Here is a 21,097-nt window from a genome sequence, read left to right on the forward strand (position 1 = left end):
AGAAATAGGAATATTTAAACACCTACATTATACTGTACAAAAGTAATACAAGACTAATACATTTCTGCTACATGTTAAACATTACTTTTATTTTGACAGGTTGCCGGTTAGTTTTTGTGTGTATACACTATGATATGATGCTAATTTTCTCAAATGAATCAGTAAAATTTACATGAAGTGACTGGAGACAAGCAGTTCTGGAAATTAAGTTTATGCGTTTATGTCGTCATATAATGAGACGCAGAAGGCGAAATTAACCGCAAGCATCACCTGTGCTTCACTATTTGTGTGGTAAACAAAGCGGCGTCTCCGCCATTCATTCACACAGAGCCAAGCGGAACATGGAGGATTCATATTTAAACCGTCTTTTTGCGTTTTAATATTCACAGACACTAGTCCATATCGCAAATCGAATTAAGTGAGACACCTACTTTTGATTTATTAATCCAAAAACTCTGTGGCATCCCCTGCTATAGAGTAAATCCGTTTTCATGAATGGACTCCGCGATCCCGTCTGCGTTTTAGCAGAGGAGAAATTGTAGATGCGTGACCACGTAACATAACGTTAGAGAGAGAAATTATATGCCGTTGTGTAAATAAGATAAATAACATAAGGCTATTTCGTTTGTTTAATAAAAGAACAAGGTATAGACCTGTTCTATAGGAAAGGTAATCTAGAAGTTTTAAAAACGAGTTAATCCGAACCATGGGTCGTGATCCGCACGGATCAACCGCGATCCACTGCACACCTACAAGACATCCAGGTGAGTGCACAGTTTCTCCTGTTCACAAGGCATCATGCTAGTAGTGAAATGTGGAGTTGCTTGATAGACATGGAGAAATTCTGTGATAGTCGAAAACAACTTCAGGCCATTCGCTATGATAGTCCATAAGGGTTAGGCTATAATGGCAGTCCCAGTTAGCTGATTCAAATGGGCCCACTACATCCATTGCTGGTTTTCTCCAAAGGTCAACAGGAAAAGGCTCAGGCTGCAGCAGACTTCATGTCTCAGGTTGAAGAATGACAGCAGGAGGGGGTCGCCGGCAGCCTCCAGCCGTCATGGATGTCAAGCCACAGTCTTCAGCCATCACAGATGTCACTTTAATGTTCCCAGTCTTTGTAAACGTCACATTTAAAGACACCCAGGCATTCCACAGGCAATTTTGGCTAGAGCAGTGGGCATCCCAAGGGCCTCAGCACTGGTCAACAAAGAGACTGTTCCCCTATCCTCAGTGCTCACAGGTAATGGCAGTAGCCAGCCTGTGTTTGGCTACTCACTACCCTGTTACTCCCTCTGAGTTCATTCCAGTCCATGAGTCTGCTCAAGATCCTGCTCCAGTCCTCGAATCCACTCCAGAGCCCGGTCCAGTCTATGAGTCTGATACAGAACCCGCTCCAGTCTATGAGCCTGATTAAAAGGCTCTTTGTCTGATATCTGGCCCGGCAATTCAACCCATTCATGTTTCTATTATTCTCAATCAACAAACCCTTCACACCTCCAACAGGTGTAAGACATAATCCTCATTATTCTTTTATTATTATTATTTTGTTTTTATTTACTCTGAGACATGGCTTAGTGGCAAAACTTAACTTAGAACACGAAACTCACAACGGAAAAAAAAGAAACTAGAGAAAAAGAAGGAATTTCCTCATGGAGTGGGTCAGGGAGCGCTCAAAGAACACATCCCAAATGGCGTCTTGACCAATTAGACGTTGTCCTAACTCAGGATATTGCTAAGTTTCTCCTCCTAAAACATAAATCAACATCTTATCAGTCACATGGTCTGAATTTTTCCGCTCTTGCAGAGTATAATTTGGACGTGATTTCTATAACACGAATATAATACATTTTACAAAGGATTGATTGATAGAAACATTCAAAGCATGAATTTCCAAACTTATACATGCCAAACACAAATATAAACTTATAAACTATTCGATCATCCACGTTGTCTTGGGCCTCTTTGTGGAATTCGGACTTGGGTTTCAACAATGTTTGATCGAATCTTAAATTGTCTGATTCACTCTGATATGTTACACAGCTAAGCAGGTGTAACAATTAGCATGTACATCATTACTATTCTTTATTGTTATGAAAATACCCCAAATCTCATGAAAATCACATACAAATCATATATTATAGTAATTGTATGTTCATTAGCTTCATGTTTTGTGTGTAGAAGTGCTTATCTGGGTTTGCTGTAGACATAATAGAATGTGGAAGAGTATGGGAAGTGCATCACAGAAAGAGATGGCGGTTATGATCACGCAATGTGATAGACATATGAACGGCGAATGAACTTTCTCTCACAATGATCGCAAAAGAGAAAACATACCACGACAGCGACTGAAGCTGCTAATGCTCATCAGATCACCTTATTCAGTGTAAAATGAACAGAAATGATGTTTCTATCTGAAGAAAATCTCTAATAGACGCTGTTCAGTGAAGCTATGTGAACACACTGCAGCATGTGTGTTCACATGACTGAAGATTAATGCATGTTGTTTTTCTATTTAGAATGTCATACATTAACGATTTATTATTTTACACTCCTGACATAAATTAAGAAATTACTGCCTCTGCAACCTAGTTTTCTAAAAACGGTGGTCAAATATCGAAGCTGGAGTCTTTACTTTTTCTAATGATACACAGTTTGCCCAGATCAAGTAATAGTGTGATGTTTTAACATGCTGTGAAAATGAAACAACAACAAACCAATCTGGGGCCATCTGTGTTCTTTGCATGTTAACAGGTTAACCTCTCTGTGCTCTCTATTGCAGTCCCACCTGATCCTCTGTGGTGGTCTCCTGCCCCACCTGCTCAGCCCTGGTGGTCATCTGCTCTGTCCTGGTAGTCTTCCGGTCCACCCTGTCGGTCTTCAACTCCGCCCTGATGCTCTTCAGCTCCATCTGCTCCACCCTGGTAGTCTTCAGCTTCAGCCTCGCTTGCTCTAACAGCTCCGCCCTGACACCTTGCTTTGCCACCCCTGCCCTGGCTTCCTGCTTTGCCAGCTCTTCACCTTCACATGGACCTGGCCCTCCATCCCTCCCCCTGTTCTGCCTCCACTCCACCTTCCTCCTGTACTCATGTCTGTTCTTATTTAGAAGCATCCATCCCATACCTTTGCCATTCCACCTTGGATTCCATTGGATTTCACCTTGGATTTCCATACTACCCTCTGCCTAGTAACCAATTACGGACTCCTCCCATTTTCTATCAGGAGGACTATTTAAGATTCACTCTTTCATACCCAGATAGCAAGCACATTCTGGCTAATTCCGCTCAGTCTCAGCATCGGTAGGAAGATAATGGGCCTTAGTTTTGATAATGGGCCAAAAGTTTTTTGGATGGTTTCTATTAGTTTGCAATGATAACATAACGTCGGGGGGAAAAAATATTCGGTCCTGGAGATATTGAGTGTTGATGAGTACGGTCTCTTTGGAATAACATCATGTAATTTTCTTTTATTAAAAAAACTGATTAGTTGTGTCCAGTGCACTGTAACATTATTACTTGGATGCATTTTTACTCAGACTTGACTCGGACTCGAGCATTTCGGACTCCGAGTCCAACCGAGTCCAGGGACACCCTCAAAGCGCGCCTCTCAGTCTCTCAGTAAGTTCTATTAAAGTTCTGTTACTGATACACACATACTCGTCTGGGAGACTATTCATGTAAATGCAATCGATTTTGTCTTAAGTAAACCTGAACAGTTGGGAGAAATACTGATGCGTCAAAATATTTGATCTGTGCGTCAGATCTTAAAGTGACAGCAGCATAAACCTGCAGATGCCGACCACGTTATAATCAAACAACAACAACAAAAAAAAAGAGTAGAATACTCACTGCTCTTGACTGAATCACATTAACTTTAATAAGAATCATCTTTAATGTATACAGTAAAGATTTTGCAGTGTTTTATTTTTACATTTATTACTTAATGAAATGACTGTAGTAGGCTGTTTCTGTAATAGCCTTTAGATAGACCCATCTGAAAAACTGAAAAAAAAAAAAAAAAAAAAAAAAGTGTCCCTTCTTGCACCCAAAACCATCGTCTGTTAAAACAAGGACTGGTGGGATGTTGTGCTGCTCCACTTCACAGACGCTGAGTGACAACAGAATTTTAGAATGACCGAAACTCATTTATGACATCTTAATCACCAGGACGGACAGCTCTTTCTGTGCGTCACACATCATTACGCTATTTTTACGTCACTGCACACGCGCAGTACTTTCCAGTTTCACTTTTTGATTACAAAAGGAATAAACCACCCTCTACAATCCAACTGAAATTTTAATCGGATCTTCAATCCAATTGACGTGGTTACATGTGACTTTTTTGTTCTGATTGTCCTTCTATTCCTATTACGATCAGATTGTTAGGGTCGATGTAAACGCAGCTATTTGTTTTGTCTACGTATGTATGTATGTATGATACATATGTATGTATGTATGATACAAACAATTCTAAATATATATATATATGTACAGTACTGTGCAAAAGTCTTAGGCCACTAGTATTTTTACCAGCTAAAAAATGGCTTAAAGTAAGTTATTTCTATCTTTTGCTGTAGTGTGTCAGTAGGAAACATCAGTTTACATTTCCAAACATTCTGTTTGCCATTAATTGTAATAATCTAGTGAGATTTTTGTTTGCACAGGCAGTCTGACAACTGCCAGTGCTCCACACAGACATCTGATCTCACCATCATCCAGTCTGTCTCTGGAATGACATGAAGAAACAGAATAACTGAAACAGACTAAATCCAGAAGAACTGTTTCAACATCTCCAAGATGTTTCAAATAACCTACCTGCAAAGCTACCTGAAAAACTCTGCACAAGTGCACCTAGGGCAAAAGCTACTTTAAATGCAAAGGATGGTCACATCAAATGCTGATTTACTTTAGTTAATAGAAGTTCATTGATAAAGAAAATCTATTTATGACATTGTTTTTGACAGCATCCTCATTTTATGTGTAAAAATTAGACAGTACTGTAGCTTTGTAGGTGTAGGTCTCTTAAAGTATCTTGGAGATGTTGCCACAGTTCTTCTGGATTTAGTCTGTCTCTGTTTTTTTCTGTTTCTTAAGACAGACTGGATTGAATGATGGAGAGATCAGATCTCTGTTTGCACAAGGAGTCTGACAACAGCCTGTGCTCCATACAAAAATCTCACTGGATTATTATAATTAATGGCAAAATGAATGTTTAGAAATGTAAATTTCCTACTGACACACTACAGCAAAAGACCGACTTTAACTGACTTTAAACCATTTTTTAGCTGATGAAAATACTAGTGGCATAAGACTTTTGCACAGTACTGTATATATATATATATATATATATGTGTATATATATATATATATATATATATGTGTGTATATATATATATATATATATATATATATATATATATATATATATATATATATATATATATATATATATATAATTGTTTGTACTTTATTAGTTGAGTCAGATTGTGTGTCTAAAATTGTTAAATTGAGTTAGATTAAGGTCAGACCATATTCCATATTCTATTCTAGTCCATATTCTATGCAACGTATAAATCCAGATATTTTTCATTAAAGGTACATTTGTTTCCAGAACCTGAAAAGCCCTTTGCACTGATTAAACACTTAAGCATCAATACCATTATTCTGAAAAATCTCCTATATCTCCTGCATTACTGCAACACCACAGGAGTCTAACCTTATTCTTTTCATTAGTGAAAAGCCAAATAGAGCTTTAAAAACAAATCTATGCTGGCTCCTGTTACATGTGTACACACGATTTAATCTGCAAGACTAAATAAATAAACAGACGAACATTCTACTTACATTCTGGTGAAATGTTTGGAAAAGCTATATCTCCAATTAACTGTTTAGTAATATATCTCTTCTGTTCTTGCCTTCAGCTATTTTATCTGGCAAAAGCTTTAGTATGCGATTTCACAGGGAAGCTGTGAAACCTCCAGCCACTTACATTATGGATGCAATACAGATGCATTCACTGCTAATCTCATAGGGCTGTCTGACTGAAATCCATTTTGCTGTGAGGAACACTTGTTAAATGTGAATATGTCTCCATTGTAGCTTTAATGAGTCCTCTATGAGGCTAAAACATTTAGTATGGACCAAAGGAAAATCTGATTGACAAAACAGGGCAAAAGTAGCATACCTGAATAACAAATTTGAATTCCACCTTTTGTAACATGTAACAGTCATATGCATTTGCAAAATATGTTAATTTTAGTGCATAATTACTGAAATCATAAAATGGTGACACCAACATAGAAATATTCATAATTCTGTTATGGTGAAAATATAGAATTACACATTGTCATATACCACACATTTTAAGTTGTTTTAAATTATTTCATGTTTTGACAAGCTTGCATGATTTTGCATTCATTTGAAATACTAAAAATGTGCATTTATAAATCTGTTTAACTCTATTGTTAAAATCAGGCATTATGAGGACTAGCAAAAATTCACTTTAAAATACATTATATTCAGAATTATCTAGTGGTTTATTATCTTTAAACCTTCAACCAATAAAAATTAATTTAGTGTCAAGCACATGAAAGGAGTGCTGGGGCAGCAAACAAACAGGTTGGAAAGACAGACAGTAGATACTAGGGTTGGGTCGATAGACGATGCCATCGTCCATCGCCGATGGCCGATAGACATCACGATGCTGAGCCGGCATCGCGATCCTCCGCCCCGCCCCCGCCACAGCAGCAACCCGCTCGCAACCCGCAGTGATGATGACACTGGCAATGAGCTGTATTCCGCGGGATGGTGAACACGCAAATGGTCATGTAAATTTGTCGTCTGCGCATCTTTTGCGCGGATAACTTGACCGCAAATCCTACACACCACTTCAGACGTAATCTCGTGGCTGTCCTCTTTCATTCGGTCTAAAGCCAAAGTATTGCCAGATAGGTGAATTTGCACCTTTTTTACCAACCAAGTTTGTTGACGCCATTATAACGACACAGATCACTGTGCCTATTCATGCCAGAGTCCCGCGGAAAAAGTGATTGACAGGTGGTAATTTGTGTGTAACTTATCTTTATTTATTTATGTTTTGGTTATGGGTAAAACAAAGACCATGCGGGTCAGGTAGTGGAAACGGTAGGCTACAATTAATTAATTCGTTATGAATTAATTATTTAACAACAACCATCCCCCCACCCCCCCACTCCACCGCCTACGACGACGATGCAATTGTCCATCGCGATGTTTCACATTAGACATCGTACGATGCCAAATTGGTGGACATCGCCCAACCCTAGTAGATACAACATTCCCCGGCATTCAGGTGTGACTCTGACCTGCGACTGGTGCTCCTCACTTCTCACCACTCCCTCAACATGTAGAAGGTTCTTGGCCACACCCACACAGGGCAGATCTGACAGAACACCAAGATGACAGGCCAAACCGAACTCTATGAAAATCAGAGACAGAGATAGTCAGAGAGAGAGGACTATCTTTTGTGTTCTTGTAAAATCTGTGATTTAGTCAGAAGATACTGCATCACTCACCCCGATGGTGGAATAGGCCATTCCCATCCACAAATAGCACCTTCAAATGAAAAAAGAAAAATCTCTTTAAAAGATGAAATTATTCGTCTTATGACAGAGTATGGAAAAAAACTAATGACAAATGTCTTTGAAACAAAAAAGCATGCTGAATTCAACTAACTGAAAAAATGATGCATTGTATTAACCCTCTGGGGTCTGAGGGGGTTTTGGGGCCTGTCACACCCCTGTGGACTGTTTATGTTGGTATCTCCCTCTTGTGCCCATATTTGGTTCTTCCTGCCCTTGTTGTGTCCTAATAAGTTAACCTGCTTCACCTGTTTGTGTATCATTAACCACCCTTTATAAGCTGTTTCAGTTCTATGCTTTGTGTCCAGTCTCATCTATTGTGCACGTGTTTTGCTGTCTTCCTTTAATTTATTGTGGATTATATTAAAGACCTTTGGATTTTACCGTTGTCTTTGTACAAGTATGTTCATCCCACATGTGTCGTGACAGGGCCCTGGTTTTGACATCCCCTGACATTTGTTTTTTTCAATATCTCAAAAAACATATTAACGGCTAAAGTCTTATTACACGTAATTAGTGCAAACTGCCACAATAATATGTGAGCAGCATGAATGTACATGTTTGTGTTTTTTTTGAGAAAACAAGGTTTATGTGTAGTTAGTGAAAACCTAACTTTTTAAGTCACTAAAATACGTCCATAAACACATACTGAGGATTTGTTCACAAGACTTTTAAGAACTGGATATGGTAGACTAGAGTTGTTGCTACAAAATGAGCCTGGTTTCTCCCAAGGTTTTTTTTTTTTCTTCTCCATTTCTGTCACAGATGGAGTTTTGGTTCCTTGGTTGGGGACACATAATTTCCAGCGATATTGTCAACTTGATTGCAGAGATGCTATTTTAACTGAACTGAGCTGGACGATGACATCACCGAATCGATGACTTTATCACGATGACTTTAACTGAAAATTGAGTGTTTACTGTTGCCCTTTTGCATTAGTACACACTATTTTCTTATTTACCACTGCAAACCTGATTTACTTGCAACACAACCAAACAGAAAATACATTTAAGTGTGGTTAGTCATTTTTTAAGTCACCAAAATAAGGTCAAATACCACACAGTAAATATTTGTGTACAAGACTTTTGACTACTGGATTTTACTTGGAGTTTTTGCTACAATATTATGTGACCATTTTCTTGCCCACTGATTCACAGAAGACAATATATTGATTTAACTTTAGTAAGACACTTTTTGTGAAAGGGCAGCTGCGAGGAAGTGTCAGCGGCCATGAATATTGATGTGACTATACCTGAGAGAAACAATGGCCCATCAGTGTGGAATGTGACTGTGAGGCAGAAAAGAAAGAATGTGAGGACATTAAAAGAATGGTTTCCTTTCTTTCCTTTTCTTTTATGACAGACTTGAACCGTCATGCACTTTTTTTTGCCATTCCTGGAAACAGTTCCTTTTCAACTGTAGATACAAGTGAACCACACATGACAATTTCAACGTGTTTGTTGCTTCTTTTGCCATCCATTGAAGAAGTGCCCCGCCATCAGTAGCCAGTGATGGAGCTCACCTTTACCATGTTCATGCAGAATACCAGTCCACTATATAGCAGTAAAGTTTGCTGAAGCTGGCATCTGTCCATTTGTATTTGTGACTCTTTGCAATTGCTCTCAAAGGATGGGTATTTGTGTTGTTTTTACTGATTTCCTGTTTTTAGAGGTGCTACTAACCATAGACCCACTCTTCTTACCCTGGCACCTGTGTGTCCTGGCATCTTCCTGGGTTAGCCTTTTCCTATAGTCACTATAAGGCTAAGGCTATAATAATGTTTATACTATGAGTTGCACAGGCTAATCAACTAGTCGACTTTAATGCTCTGCCATGATGCTTTGAGCTTGACATCGACTAGTCACTGGTCCTATAGAGGGAGCTACAGGATAAGAAATCTTGCCCTAATGTGCAAAGGGCATTCCAAACGTTGGCTCAATAAACAGCCATGATAGTGTCCACAATCCAGTGGGAAAGTCTCCTTTTTGACATGGTCGGCCTGTAGCACATGAAAAGCTGGTCAGACTGCCGAAAGCTGGCCGAACGGTCAATGCAAATCCTCAAAGACGTGACAGGCCACGCCGAAGTCTGAGCGTCCGCATCACGTGAGGTCGATAACTCAGAAGACTCTGAGTGGGGTAGACAGTGATTTAGACATGTAGCCTGGTCTTGGCCAGAGAGTGACGCTGCAGTAACTGGGTCCGAAGCGAATACAATCGCTGTCCACAGAAAACACATGTAAATCCCCTGTGCACTTAGCTGAAGTGAGGGCAAGAAAAGTGCAGTTTGAGAGATAGTTCCTTTATAGTAATGGATGCTAAAGGCTCGAATGGTGGCTGTGAAAGAGCTCTTGACACCACCTCTAGCACCACCTCTAGGTCCCAGGGTGAAACTGAAGGCGGACATGGGGGATGCAATCTCCTCGCCCCCTTAAGAAATCTCACCACCAGCGTGTGCCTACCAATCGACTGCCCGCCCAGTGGGGGAAGAAACAAGGCAATAGCGGCCACAGACTTTTAGTGTTGATGGTAGACATCCACTATCCAGCCTGTACTGAAGAAAACACAGAACATCCAGCATGGAGCAAGCAGCCAGGTCGATATGAACATCACGGCACCTTTTCACAAACAATCACCATTTTATAGCAAACAAACGTCTCACAGAGGGCGCCTGCACCTCTGAGAGCATGTCAAGCACATGAGAATGCGGGGCACTCAGCTCCTCTGTTTAAGGGAAACAGGTCAATTTAGTTCAAAGGGAATTATCTAAGATTTTATAGGGAATTTGAACAGAATCTCCGTTCTATGGCGGATCAATGAATCGCCCAGCAATTCACTGAACGAGCCATATAACCTCAACTGCAATGGATATTACTATCCAAAATATAGTGAAAACGCTATTTATTAGCATGGAAACTAGGCCGGCAGTTTAAGACATTCATTTATAAGCACAAAACACAAAATACTTCTCTTTTCAATATAAATAAGAATTTACTGGATAAGCCTAAGACATATAAACTAATCAACACATAGACACACATTCACACATTCATACAAGTTGCAGAAAAAGAGAAAATGAGGAAAGAATGAGTTTAGAAGAGTGAAAATATGAAATCCCAAGTTTATAGCAATATATGCAATTGCTTAGACCTGAACAACCATCAGTCATTTAATTAACCCTCACATTGAGTTTTTCAATTAAACTTCATATTAAATGCACCAGTTCAGCTAGAATCTGGAGGTTGTACTTGCGTTGCCTTTGTGTTAAGGGATTACCTTCTATGACGTCATTGCAGAAAGAGGGTTTCTTTCTGGTTGCTGATTGGCAGGAAGTTCGTGGTCGTTAGAAGTGATGTCTTGCGTGTTGGCTGGAAGATGGAGTCGTGTACGCTGGTTGAAGTTTTGAGGCGGGCATGAAGTCTGAGACACAGCTTAGTGGCAAAACTTAACTTAGAACACGAAACTCTCAATGGAAAGAAAAGACTAAAGTAAAAGAAAGAAAGGCAATGAAGGAATTTCAGTCTGGTTCTTGTCGTAGGTGGGGGAGCACCACCCAACAAAGTTTCCTCATGTGATGGTTCTGATGTGCTGTATCTTTGACCATTAATCTTGGGTTTCTTGCCCCCAAATTGACAATCTCCTTCCTGAGTTGGGATTATCAATAATTGTGTTCTTTTGTGTTAATATTGCAAGTTGTTCAAAGCTGTTCAAAGTTGGTTGGTTAGGCTTACTTCAGGCTGGCTGGTGCCAGGGTATCATGGACAGATTTATGATGTGGTCTGGTTAGCCTAGGCCTCTTTGTGGAATTTGGCTCTTTGGTTTCAACAATGTTCTGATCAAATCTTCAATTTGTCTTATTCGCTCTGATACCCTGCATCTGATACCCCCGAAGCAGGCACACATGAAGGCTCCATAACTCCGGGTTCGGGTGCCACACCAAGCCGCTCATTGGAGACAGCTGATCCTCAATTCCTGATGGGGTTCAGCCAGGGTGGCACCACCAGCAGCTCTGTCAGATCCGGGAACCAAGGCTGGTTCGGCCAGTTCAGGGCAATGAGTATCATCTTACATAACACCAGCTGTAATATCTTGATCGGAGAAACAGCATACAGCCTGGCTGCTGGCCAGTGTGAATTCAGAGTGTCCCCTTCCAGTGGGAAGTGAGACAGGGAGAAGAACAGGGGGCAGTGGCGAACAGATCCACCTCCGCTCTCCCGTAGTGGGCCCAAATCAACCAAACTAACTAGGGGTGCAGCCTCCACTCTCCTTGAGAAATCAGATGCTTGCAGAGCGCTCTGGTAATGGGCATGAGATTTAGAAACAGGCAGAGTCCTCCATCTCTCCTGGGCACCACTAAATAGTGGCTGTAAATCCCACTCTCCAGCTCGCTCGGAGGGATTCGTTCTACTGCTCCTTTTCGAGCAGGCTGCATACCTCTTGTCTCAGAACCAGGGCATTTCGAGGCAATGTTAGAGACTGCGCTGTTAAAACGGGGTGGTCTGTGTCTAAACTGAAGGGTATACCAACACTCAATCACACCGAGTAACCAGCGTGAAATCCCAGAATAGATTCCCACGCATTCAGGAACTGACAACGTGGTCTGTCAGCAGATCCGTCTATATGCAGATGTATTAGGGATCCGCTGACACACGTGGCTTTCAAACACTCCCATTATGCTTATTTGTGAGCGCTCGGTGAGGAGCATGAAGCGCTTATCATTGTAGCCAATCACAGTCATGTCTGTTGAGCGCGTGAACATTATGGCCAATCAGCGATGTTTAAAAATCGGCTCAACAGCGCTCAAATGTGAGCGAGAAATGGATGTTTTTAAAATTTCAGTACCTAAAGTACCGAACCCGGTACCGTTTGACAACCCTATTGGATACATAAAAGTAATGTATCACCTGAATCTGTAAAGGGTTTATTTTTATTTATGTACACTCACCATATCAACAAACTTTTGTTTTTTTTTTTAGATAAAGAAAATATAGAGGGTGTCCTTTCAGTCTTCTCAGTCTCCATGAATATCCAGTTGAAATGCATCACTAAAATGAACTAAAACTCAGCGAATACATGACACACAAACATGAGAGATATATCTATAGAAAGCTTGCTTTTAAATGAAGTAAGATTTATCAGAAACAAATTTTCATGTTAAAGTAATCCGTATGAAACCAACGTGATGTCCTGTTTTTCCCCTCAGAGCTCATTACCTGTAATTAGATCACTCCCACGTGCTGTTCACGCTATTGATATTACAAACATCCATGTGAGAGACATGCGACATGTGAACACCCACATCAACTCGTAAACAAAGCTGCAACATGTTTATGTCAGATACTTTCCTTTTTGGAAGAAGGCGCTGAGAGGAACAAGCCTCGTTGTATTCACCCCTGAAGATGACGCACTGAGAGGAACAGGCTAAGCTTGTTTATCTTACAAACAGAACGCAAGTGCGGCTACAGCAAGCTGAGGAGATCTCTTAAACAGTGTAAGTAATGTTACTGGCATTAGAAAATGTGTTGTTGAGACATAAACTTGAACGCATTTACTAGTTGGACTTTTCCAAAACTACAATTCCTGACTAAAATGTGTGAAATCGAGTGCAACATTTTGAAATATGATAACCTTTCAATGCATCTGTAAGGCATCAGGAATGTTTTTTGTTTCATAAACAATAAGACATAAAAGTAGGGCTAATGTTTAGACGATATAAACGTAATGTCTAAGAATGCTTAGACCAGTCTTTACTGTTAAATACTCTGTCTGCAAATATCTGCTTAAATGTGTTTGTAATGTGCTTAATAATAATTTAGTTTCTTAGATGTTGTTTTTGTACTGTATAATAATAAATACAAAGCATGTGTGCATATAATAGCTATAAAATAACATGGGCAATATTAGTGATTGCTAATGTAACAATATAGTTGCTCCTGGCCTATCAACATGCCCACTGATTTATTCATTTATTTATTTATTTTAGTGACCAGATAATCCTTTTATTTAGCAAGAATGCTTTAAATTGCTCCTGATATTAACATGCTCACAGATGTTTTTTTGTTTTGTTTTAGTTGTTTGTGATCTGATCCCTGCACAACAGATGAATCCTGCAAACTGTTTTCCTCTGAGAGCGCTGTACCAACATCAGATGTTCAGCTACACTGTTATTCTATGGTAAAACAAGTTCATTGACCACTGATGATGAGTTTTGCAAGCACTTAAATATCAGGGATGATTCACTTGTTTCACTTGTTGAACAGAACTCAGAAAACAGTTCTCAGGAATTACACAACATCTGTTCACATCTCTGTGGTTAGATCAGTGTGCTTAAAGGGGTCATCGGATGCCCATTTTCCACAAGTTGATATGATTCTTTAGGGTCTTAATGAAAAGTCTATAATATACTTTAGTTAAAAATTCTCAATGGTAGTGTAAAACAACACACTTTTTACCTTGCCAAAATCAGCTCTGCAAAAAATTATCTCATTCTGGTCAAGGCTCCTTTAAATGCAAATGAGCTCTGCTCGCCCTGCCCCTCTCTTCTCTCTGTGGAGAGACGAGCCTGTTTACTTTAGCTGCATTTAGCCGCGTTTAGCCACTGAACTTGCTAACTAGCACATTATTAGGAAAGGCGATCACAAAGATCATTTTGTACTCACTTTCTTAAATTCTGTTATGTTTTTATCGCTCCCTGAACCACTTCTGAAGTTATTACAAGTGCATAATTAACGTCATCTTTTCAAAAAGAATAAATAATAATAATTTTCATTATTTATTATATTGGGCTGATTTTTACAATAATAATATCATGTATCCCTATTCCTAACCAGAATAGCCAAAAGTGAAACTGTGTCAGTAACTGTCACTCTAAGCTGGGACAACAGATGTGGTCATGACTCTAACCTGTGGCATTAGATTTGGCTGTATGTTCTTCAGTTTCTTCAGGGCCTGTAGCAGAGGTGGGACTTCTCTGAAGCCCAGGAAACCAGCCACATAAGGGGCATTAAGAGTCACCATCTTACAATCTTCATACAGAACCTATGGAGTAAATAATACTGTGTTAGAATTCAAGATAATTAATTATTAAGGTCCGGTAGCAGCAGTTATTACAAATGGTGGGCATTCTGAGAGTTTCAATTTAGGAAGAGGTGCTAGGCAGAGTTGTCCCTCTCACCCTTGCTTTTTGCAATGGTTACTGAACCTCTAGCAGAGGCTGTGAGATGTAATCTGCATATTTTTGGTTTTTTGGTTAATGATAAAAAACATAACATTAAATCATTCAATCACTGAATCATTCAACTTAGGTGATGATTTACTGATCTTTCTGGCCTGTTTCCCCTTTGTTTTAGATGTTAAAAAAAATCCCTGGCCTAGAGCAGAACAGGGTTATTAGTAACACATTACAAGTCTCGAAATTAATCAGGAAGAAGAAAGGAAATGTCAAAACTATATTGCCTGTTACTCCAATACAAGGACACATTTGATTTTTAGCCTAGAATAATGGATAATGGTTTCACATTGTTGAGAAAAGTTGGTTTAGGAGCTTTGTCCAGAAGCATACTGTCCCTGGATTTTCTTCTTGCCCCACTCCAGCAGAACAGGTGCTCCTGGATAACAGAACATCTTGGTTTCGTATGTAACCCTCGTCCCCTGAAGGAGGGAACGGAGACGTTACATCAACTGACGTCATAGGGTCTCACTTTGGAGCCCCAATCACCTCTGAGCTTAGAAGAAAAGGCCAATGAGAATTGGCAAGTGGAATTTGCATGCCAGGGTTGTGGCATGGCACGTCTCCGTTCCCTCCCTCAGGGAATGAGGGTTACATCCATAACCGAGACATTCCCTTTCAGTCGGTCACATTCGATGTTACGTCGACTAACGTCATGGGGTTCCTATGGAAAATGCCACAACCTGAACTGCGTTACATAATCGAGGTTACAAATGCTGACAGGCAAGCGTGTCAGAACAAATGAAACTCAATACGTAACCTTCCCAATGCCCTGTAAGCCAGATATATGGGCCCGACCAGGGGTGCCAGAGTTTCCAAGGCAACCGTTGGGGGCGGAGCACAATGTGGAACAATTGGAAAAACTAAGGAAATAAGGGAACACAGTGGAGATAAACCGTGTGGAATACTGAGACATTAATGCCGGAGGGGAAAATGGCAGCCCACTACCGGACGCAGTAAGAGACTACTCCGTCTAATCTGAAACTGCAGGGAAAAGGAGGACCACCGACGGGGAAAAACTGGAAAAAAGCACATGTATCCAACAAGGAATGGCGCTGCAAGCTGAACACCGAGCTGGCCTCCCGCAATTTACCTAATGTTACCCAACGCTCAAAAGGAGACAAACACTCAGAGTGGAGTGAGCCCTCTCTCCCAGGGGGCACGGCTCACCTTAGGACTGGTACACCAAGGTGATGGCATCCACCACCCAATGAGCCAAACTCTGTTTGGAGACAGCATTTCCATTTTGCTGTCCTCCAAAGCAGACAAAGAGCATGCTTGGAACGTTTCACGTAAATGCGCAAGGCACGGACGAGACACAGCAACGCAAAGGCCGGGTCTGCCTCCTCCGTGGGCAGCACTTGCAGGTTCACCACCTGATCTCCAAAGGGGAGTGGTGGGAACCTTGGGTACATAACCAGGCCGGGGACTCAAGGTGAGAATCAGCTGGACCAAATTTTAGGCACGATTCGCTGACCGAGAATGCCTGCAGGTCCACCACCTTCTTGATTTAAGTGAGCACGATCAGGAACATCTTGAGAGACAGATATTTCAGCTCTAGCGAATCAAGCTGCTCAAAGGGATCCCTCTGTAATCCCAAGAGGACCACGGAGAGATGAGGTGCGATCTAGGAGGATTTAGTCTCCTCACACCTCTCAGGAAACTGACAATTAGGTGATGCTTCCCCAGGGATGATCCATCCACTGCATCATGGTGGGCCGCGATGGCAGTGACATACACCTTCAAAGTGGAGGGGGACAGCCTCCGCTCCAGAATTTCCTGCAGGAAGGAAAGCACCACAGCCAGACATGCCAGAGTGGTCTATTGGCTCCCGTCCAGAAGGTTCCATAGATCGGGCCGCGGGTGCCAAATCGTGCCCATTCCCTGAGAAAGAAGGTCCTTCTGTCGCAAGAAGCATGAGGTCGGCAAACCAGGTTCGGGTGGGCCAATACAGCACAACCAACAGAACCTGCTCCTCGTCCTCCTGATCTTGCACAGGGTCTGTGCAAGGAGGCTCAGTGGGGGAAAGGCGTACTTGCATAAACCCCGGGGCAAGCTGTGTGCCAGCGCGTCCGTGTCAGGGAATAGAACAGCTGGCAGTGGGAGGACTCCAGGGAAGCAAACAGGTCTACCTGGGCTTCCCCGAATTGACTCCAAATGAGCTGGACTACCTGGGGATGGAGTCTCCATTCTCTGGGGAGGGTGAGCTTTTGTGAGAGCGCATCGGCTGCACGATTGAGCAGAATGTGAACGGCATTGAGTCGGATTAGATAATAAAATAGAGTCAGACACAGAATTTTATCCTAAATGTAACTTTGCGTGCTGAAAAGACCGAACAGGCAGGAAACCTTCATCCACCAATTAGATACCTTTGTGTGGACCTTACAGTGTGTTCGTGTTAGGTGTTATATTCTGTGTTAGAAGAGTAAATGAAGTCTTGTTTGTATTTAAAGAAATGTGGCCTGTTTATATTTATCTATTTAATCCCTTTAATTAGATCTTGCTAGCTTAATATTGAGTGTTTTCACTACATGTGACCCTGGACCACAAAACCAGTCTAAAGTAGCATGGGTATATTTGTAGCAATAGCCAAAAATACATTCTATGGGTCAAAATGATCTAAAATTATTTTTCTTTTATGCCAAAAATCATTAGGATATTAGTAAAGATTGTATTCTGTAAAGACATTTTGTAAATTTCCTACCGTAAATATAGCAAACGTAATCTTTGATTAGTAATATGCATTGCAAAGAACTTCATTTGGACAACTTCAAAGGAGATTTTCTCAGTATTTTGATTTTTTTTTGCACCCTCAGATTCCAGATTTTCAAATAGTTGTATCTCGGCCAAATATTTTCCTATCCTAACAAACCATACATCAATGGAAAGCTTATTTGTTCAGATTTCAGTAGTATAAATCTCAATTTAAAAAAATAAATAAATTTTTTTGTGGTCCAGGGTCACATATTTCAGATTTTAAAGGGGTGGTTGATTGTGATTTCATTTTTTAACTTTAGTTAAACTTTCACTTTAACGTTAGTGTGTAATGTTGCTGTTTGAACATAAAGAATACCTGCAAAGTTATGACACTGAAAGCTCAGTGCAAACGGAGATATTGTCTTTTAAAATTATGGCAGTTTAATGCCTACAAAAATGGCTCGTAGGGACTACAACAAGCTATTTCCTGGGTTGGTGGCATCACAAACACTGAAATTTACATAAACGCCCCTGGGAACATGCAACAAAGGGGGCGAGGTCATTTTGGGCTGCTTTAGAGAAAAGGAAGAGCTGCTGCCATGCCATCAAATCTAGGGGTGCACAAAAAAAATCTATTGCATTCATATTCTGCTGTTCTGTGGCCACGGATTGCAGGTCTTGTCTTTATCTCCTACAGATGACTTGCAGAACCCTGTACGTTATGCTAATAAATTAGTTTAATTGTTTAACCACCACAGTGTCTTGTCTCCAATGGCAACACGCACGATTTGTGTGGATTGCAAGTGACGTCACAGGTAGCAGAGAGCGCAAGTAGCCATTGCGAGTGACATTGTAATTTAGTTTCTTTTTTCTTGTTTTCACCACCTGGCTACTGTTGTAAAATGTTAAGAGATGCAACTAAATAAATAATAAATAAATAAAATAAAATAAAGACTGCAAGTGACGTCACTTGAAAAAATGCAGGTGTCTGAGAGTGCAAGTCTGAAAATGCAAGTGCATGTCTGCAGCCAGACCATTCTCGATTTAAGGAACGAAAACAAAAACCAGAAACGAATGAAATTTTGACAGAAACAAAAACAGAAACTAAATCAAATTTTATATTTCTGAACAGAATCGAAAATGTGAAATGGCCATTAACCAGTTAATAACTTTATTTTATTGTTCCATTTAATATCTGAAATTTGCTGTCAACCAATCACAAATTCAAGAAGTACGGCCTATGCAAATGTGAGCTGACGCATCCAAGGAGTAAAATGCCCACACTCAGCTGTCAACTCATCATAGGTAAGTTAGATCTCATCCTGTTTTTTTTTCTTCTTCTTTTTTTTTGAGCAAAGAAAACGCTGTACTTTAAAAAATTATTATTATTATTAATATTATTGGCAAATAATTTTTTTTTATTTGTTATTATATGTTATTAACGGGGTATTTTTCCTTTTTCTGAATGATAATAATACAGAGGAATGCAGGAACAGAAATGTTAAAATATTGATTCTGCTCGGAGTGAACCAACTGATTTTATTTTTTTTTTTACATTTTTCTACATCAAATGCGTTGATGTGGTAATTGTGGTAATTCATTACTCTATGACAGCATGTTCTGATGATAATCTGAGTTGAATGAGGTGAAAATCAGACCAATATTCTAGGAGTGTACAAGTTAATTTGCTGCTGTAGTTGTGCAATTGCGCTGCTCGCATTTTTGGTGTAAAACAGATTAGTAACATTTGGGAACATTGGTGAAAGTTGCCTTGCTTTGTGCTTTGTTGTGTTACAAGCTAAATTGTACCTTACCATACAACTGTTTCTAACTCTATTTATTCATAATTATACTGTAAGGCAAAAAAGCAAGGCATCTTGCATATATTGACAGGACAGTAGACAACTGCTAAAGGTTCTACAGCTGGAGATAAGTGGATCTAAGTGGAGAAGTGCACCTTCATATGAGGGTATGTGAGCACCACCAGATGAGCACAGGCATTGATGTCATCGCCTTTAATGAATGAAAGATCTACTCCTCCCACTCTCTCCAGCCCGCTGAAGTCTGGACTCCTCTGCCAATCTTCGGTGTCCTCCTCCTTCACACTTTCTCTTAGACGTGCCTGCTCCCTTCACACACACACATACATTAAAGGGATCTTTAAAGTCCCTCTGAATTGTCTTGAAATGTACAGCATTATTCAAAATGTTGACAATTTCTACTGAAACAGAAAGTCAGAGCAGGACATATCATGTGGCTCATCAACCTTTTTTAAAAACAGCAAATAGCATTTTGTTTATGTTGTAGCCTGGCAAAGTAGCACTTGACAGCTGGAGACGGTCAACGTTTTATTTTTTGATTTATTAAAAATTAAGACCTTTTATAGAACCATTACTACTCTGGAAAAAAAGAGGTTTTTTTTGTTGTTGTTTGTTTGTTTTTCTTTAGTAATGTTGATAGTGTTCTGTTTGAAATGCATGTAACAAACAACCAGTCAAAAGTTTGGGATTGGTAAAATTTATCTTTTTGAATGTCTCTTTTGCTCACCAAAGACTGCACTTTATTTGATCAAAAATACAGTAAAAAAATTGTGAAACTGTGATTTTATTTTTTAGGATTCTTTGAATAGAAACTTCAAAAGAACAGCATTTATTTTATATAGAAATTTTTGTAACAGTTTAAATATCTTTACTGTCACTTCTGACCAATTTATTGTATCCTGAATAAATATATCAATATATTTTTTCTTATTTACCCCAAACTTTTTGGTAATGTATCATGGTTTCCACAATAATATATAGCAACACGACTGTTTTCAACATTGATAATGATCAGAAATGTTTTTTTAAGCAGCAAATCAGCATATTAGAATGATTTCTGAATGATAATGTGACAATGAAGACTGAAGTAATGATGCTAAAAGAAAATCAGCTTTGCATCACAGAAATAAATTACATTTTATAATATATTCAACATAAAACATTTTAAATTGTAATAATATTTTACAATTTTACAGTTCTTGATCAAATAAATGCAGCTTTGGTGAGCAGAAGAGACAAAATTTAAAAAATAATAAATAAAATAAATAAATAAATAATAACAGAACACATGGATGTTTTCATAAGATAATTACAAACCCAACAACCTGCTGAAAATGCAGGACATTTTCTCAATACGCTACGTGCGGGACAAGGAGTGAAAATGCTGTGCGGTACAACGCAAAGCGGGATAGGTGGTCACCCTAGTCCATAACCTTACCCAACTCAGTAGCAGCAAAAGTGTTTTGCAATACAATATGAACACAATAAGTACATTGTACTTATTTTTTCATGTAAGTCCACACTAGTTAAGGTCACCTAATATAAAGTGGGACCGCATTTTGCTTCATATGGGGCTGTGTAGTGACCGACCTTTCAGAGTGCCCATGATGATCTCTGTCCATCACCAAACTGGTTAAAAACTGGACTGTTGAGTGATGGAAGAAGGTTGCTTGGTCTGATGAATTGTATAATACAATAAGCATTGAAGCACTTAATTTAAAAAAAAAAAAAAAAA

The 21,097-nt window shown here is 39.7% G+C and overlaps 1 protein-coding gene across 1 annotated transcript in view; it reads right to left on the reverse strand.

Moving 5' to 3' along the window:
- The window catches only part of LOC127166542 (endonuclease V-like), a 76,570-nt gene that overhangs the window by 41,148 nt on the left and 14,325 nt on the right, over nucleotides 1-21,097 (reverse strand). Inside the window, exons 2-5 of the mRNA XM_051111904.1 lie at nucleotides 19,500-19,671; nucleotides 14,521-14,655; nucleotides 7,553-7,592; nucleotides 7,343-7,455 (exon numbers count right to left, since the gene is read on the reverse strand). Coding sequence (XP_050967861.1) covers nucleotides 7,343-7,455; nucleotides 7,553-7,592; nucleotides 14,521-14,655; nucleotides 19,500-19,671 — 460 coding nt within the window. The remainder of the gene's footprint in view (nucleotides 1-7,342; nucleotides 7,456-7,552; nucleotides 7,593-14,520; nucleotides 14,656-19,499; nucleotides 19,672-21,097) is intronic.

Source organism: Labeo rohita, chromosome 6, assembly GCF_022985175.1.
Source record: "Labeo rohita strain BAU-BD-2019 chromosome 6, IGBB_LRoh.1.0, whole genome shotgun sequence".
Classification (NCBI taxonomy): domain Eukaryota; kingdom Metazoa; phylum Chordata; class Actinopteri; order Cypriniformes; family Cyprinidae; genus Labeo; species Labeo rohita.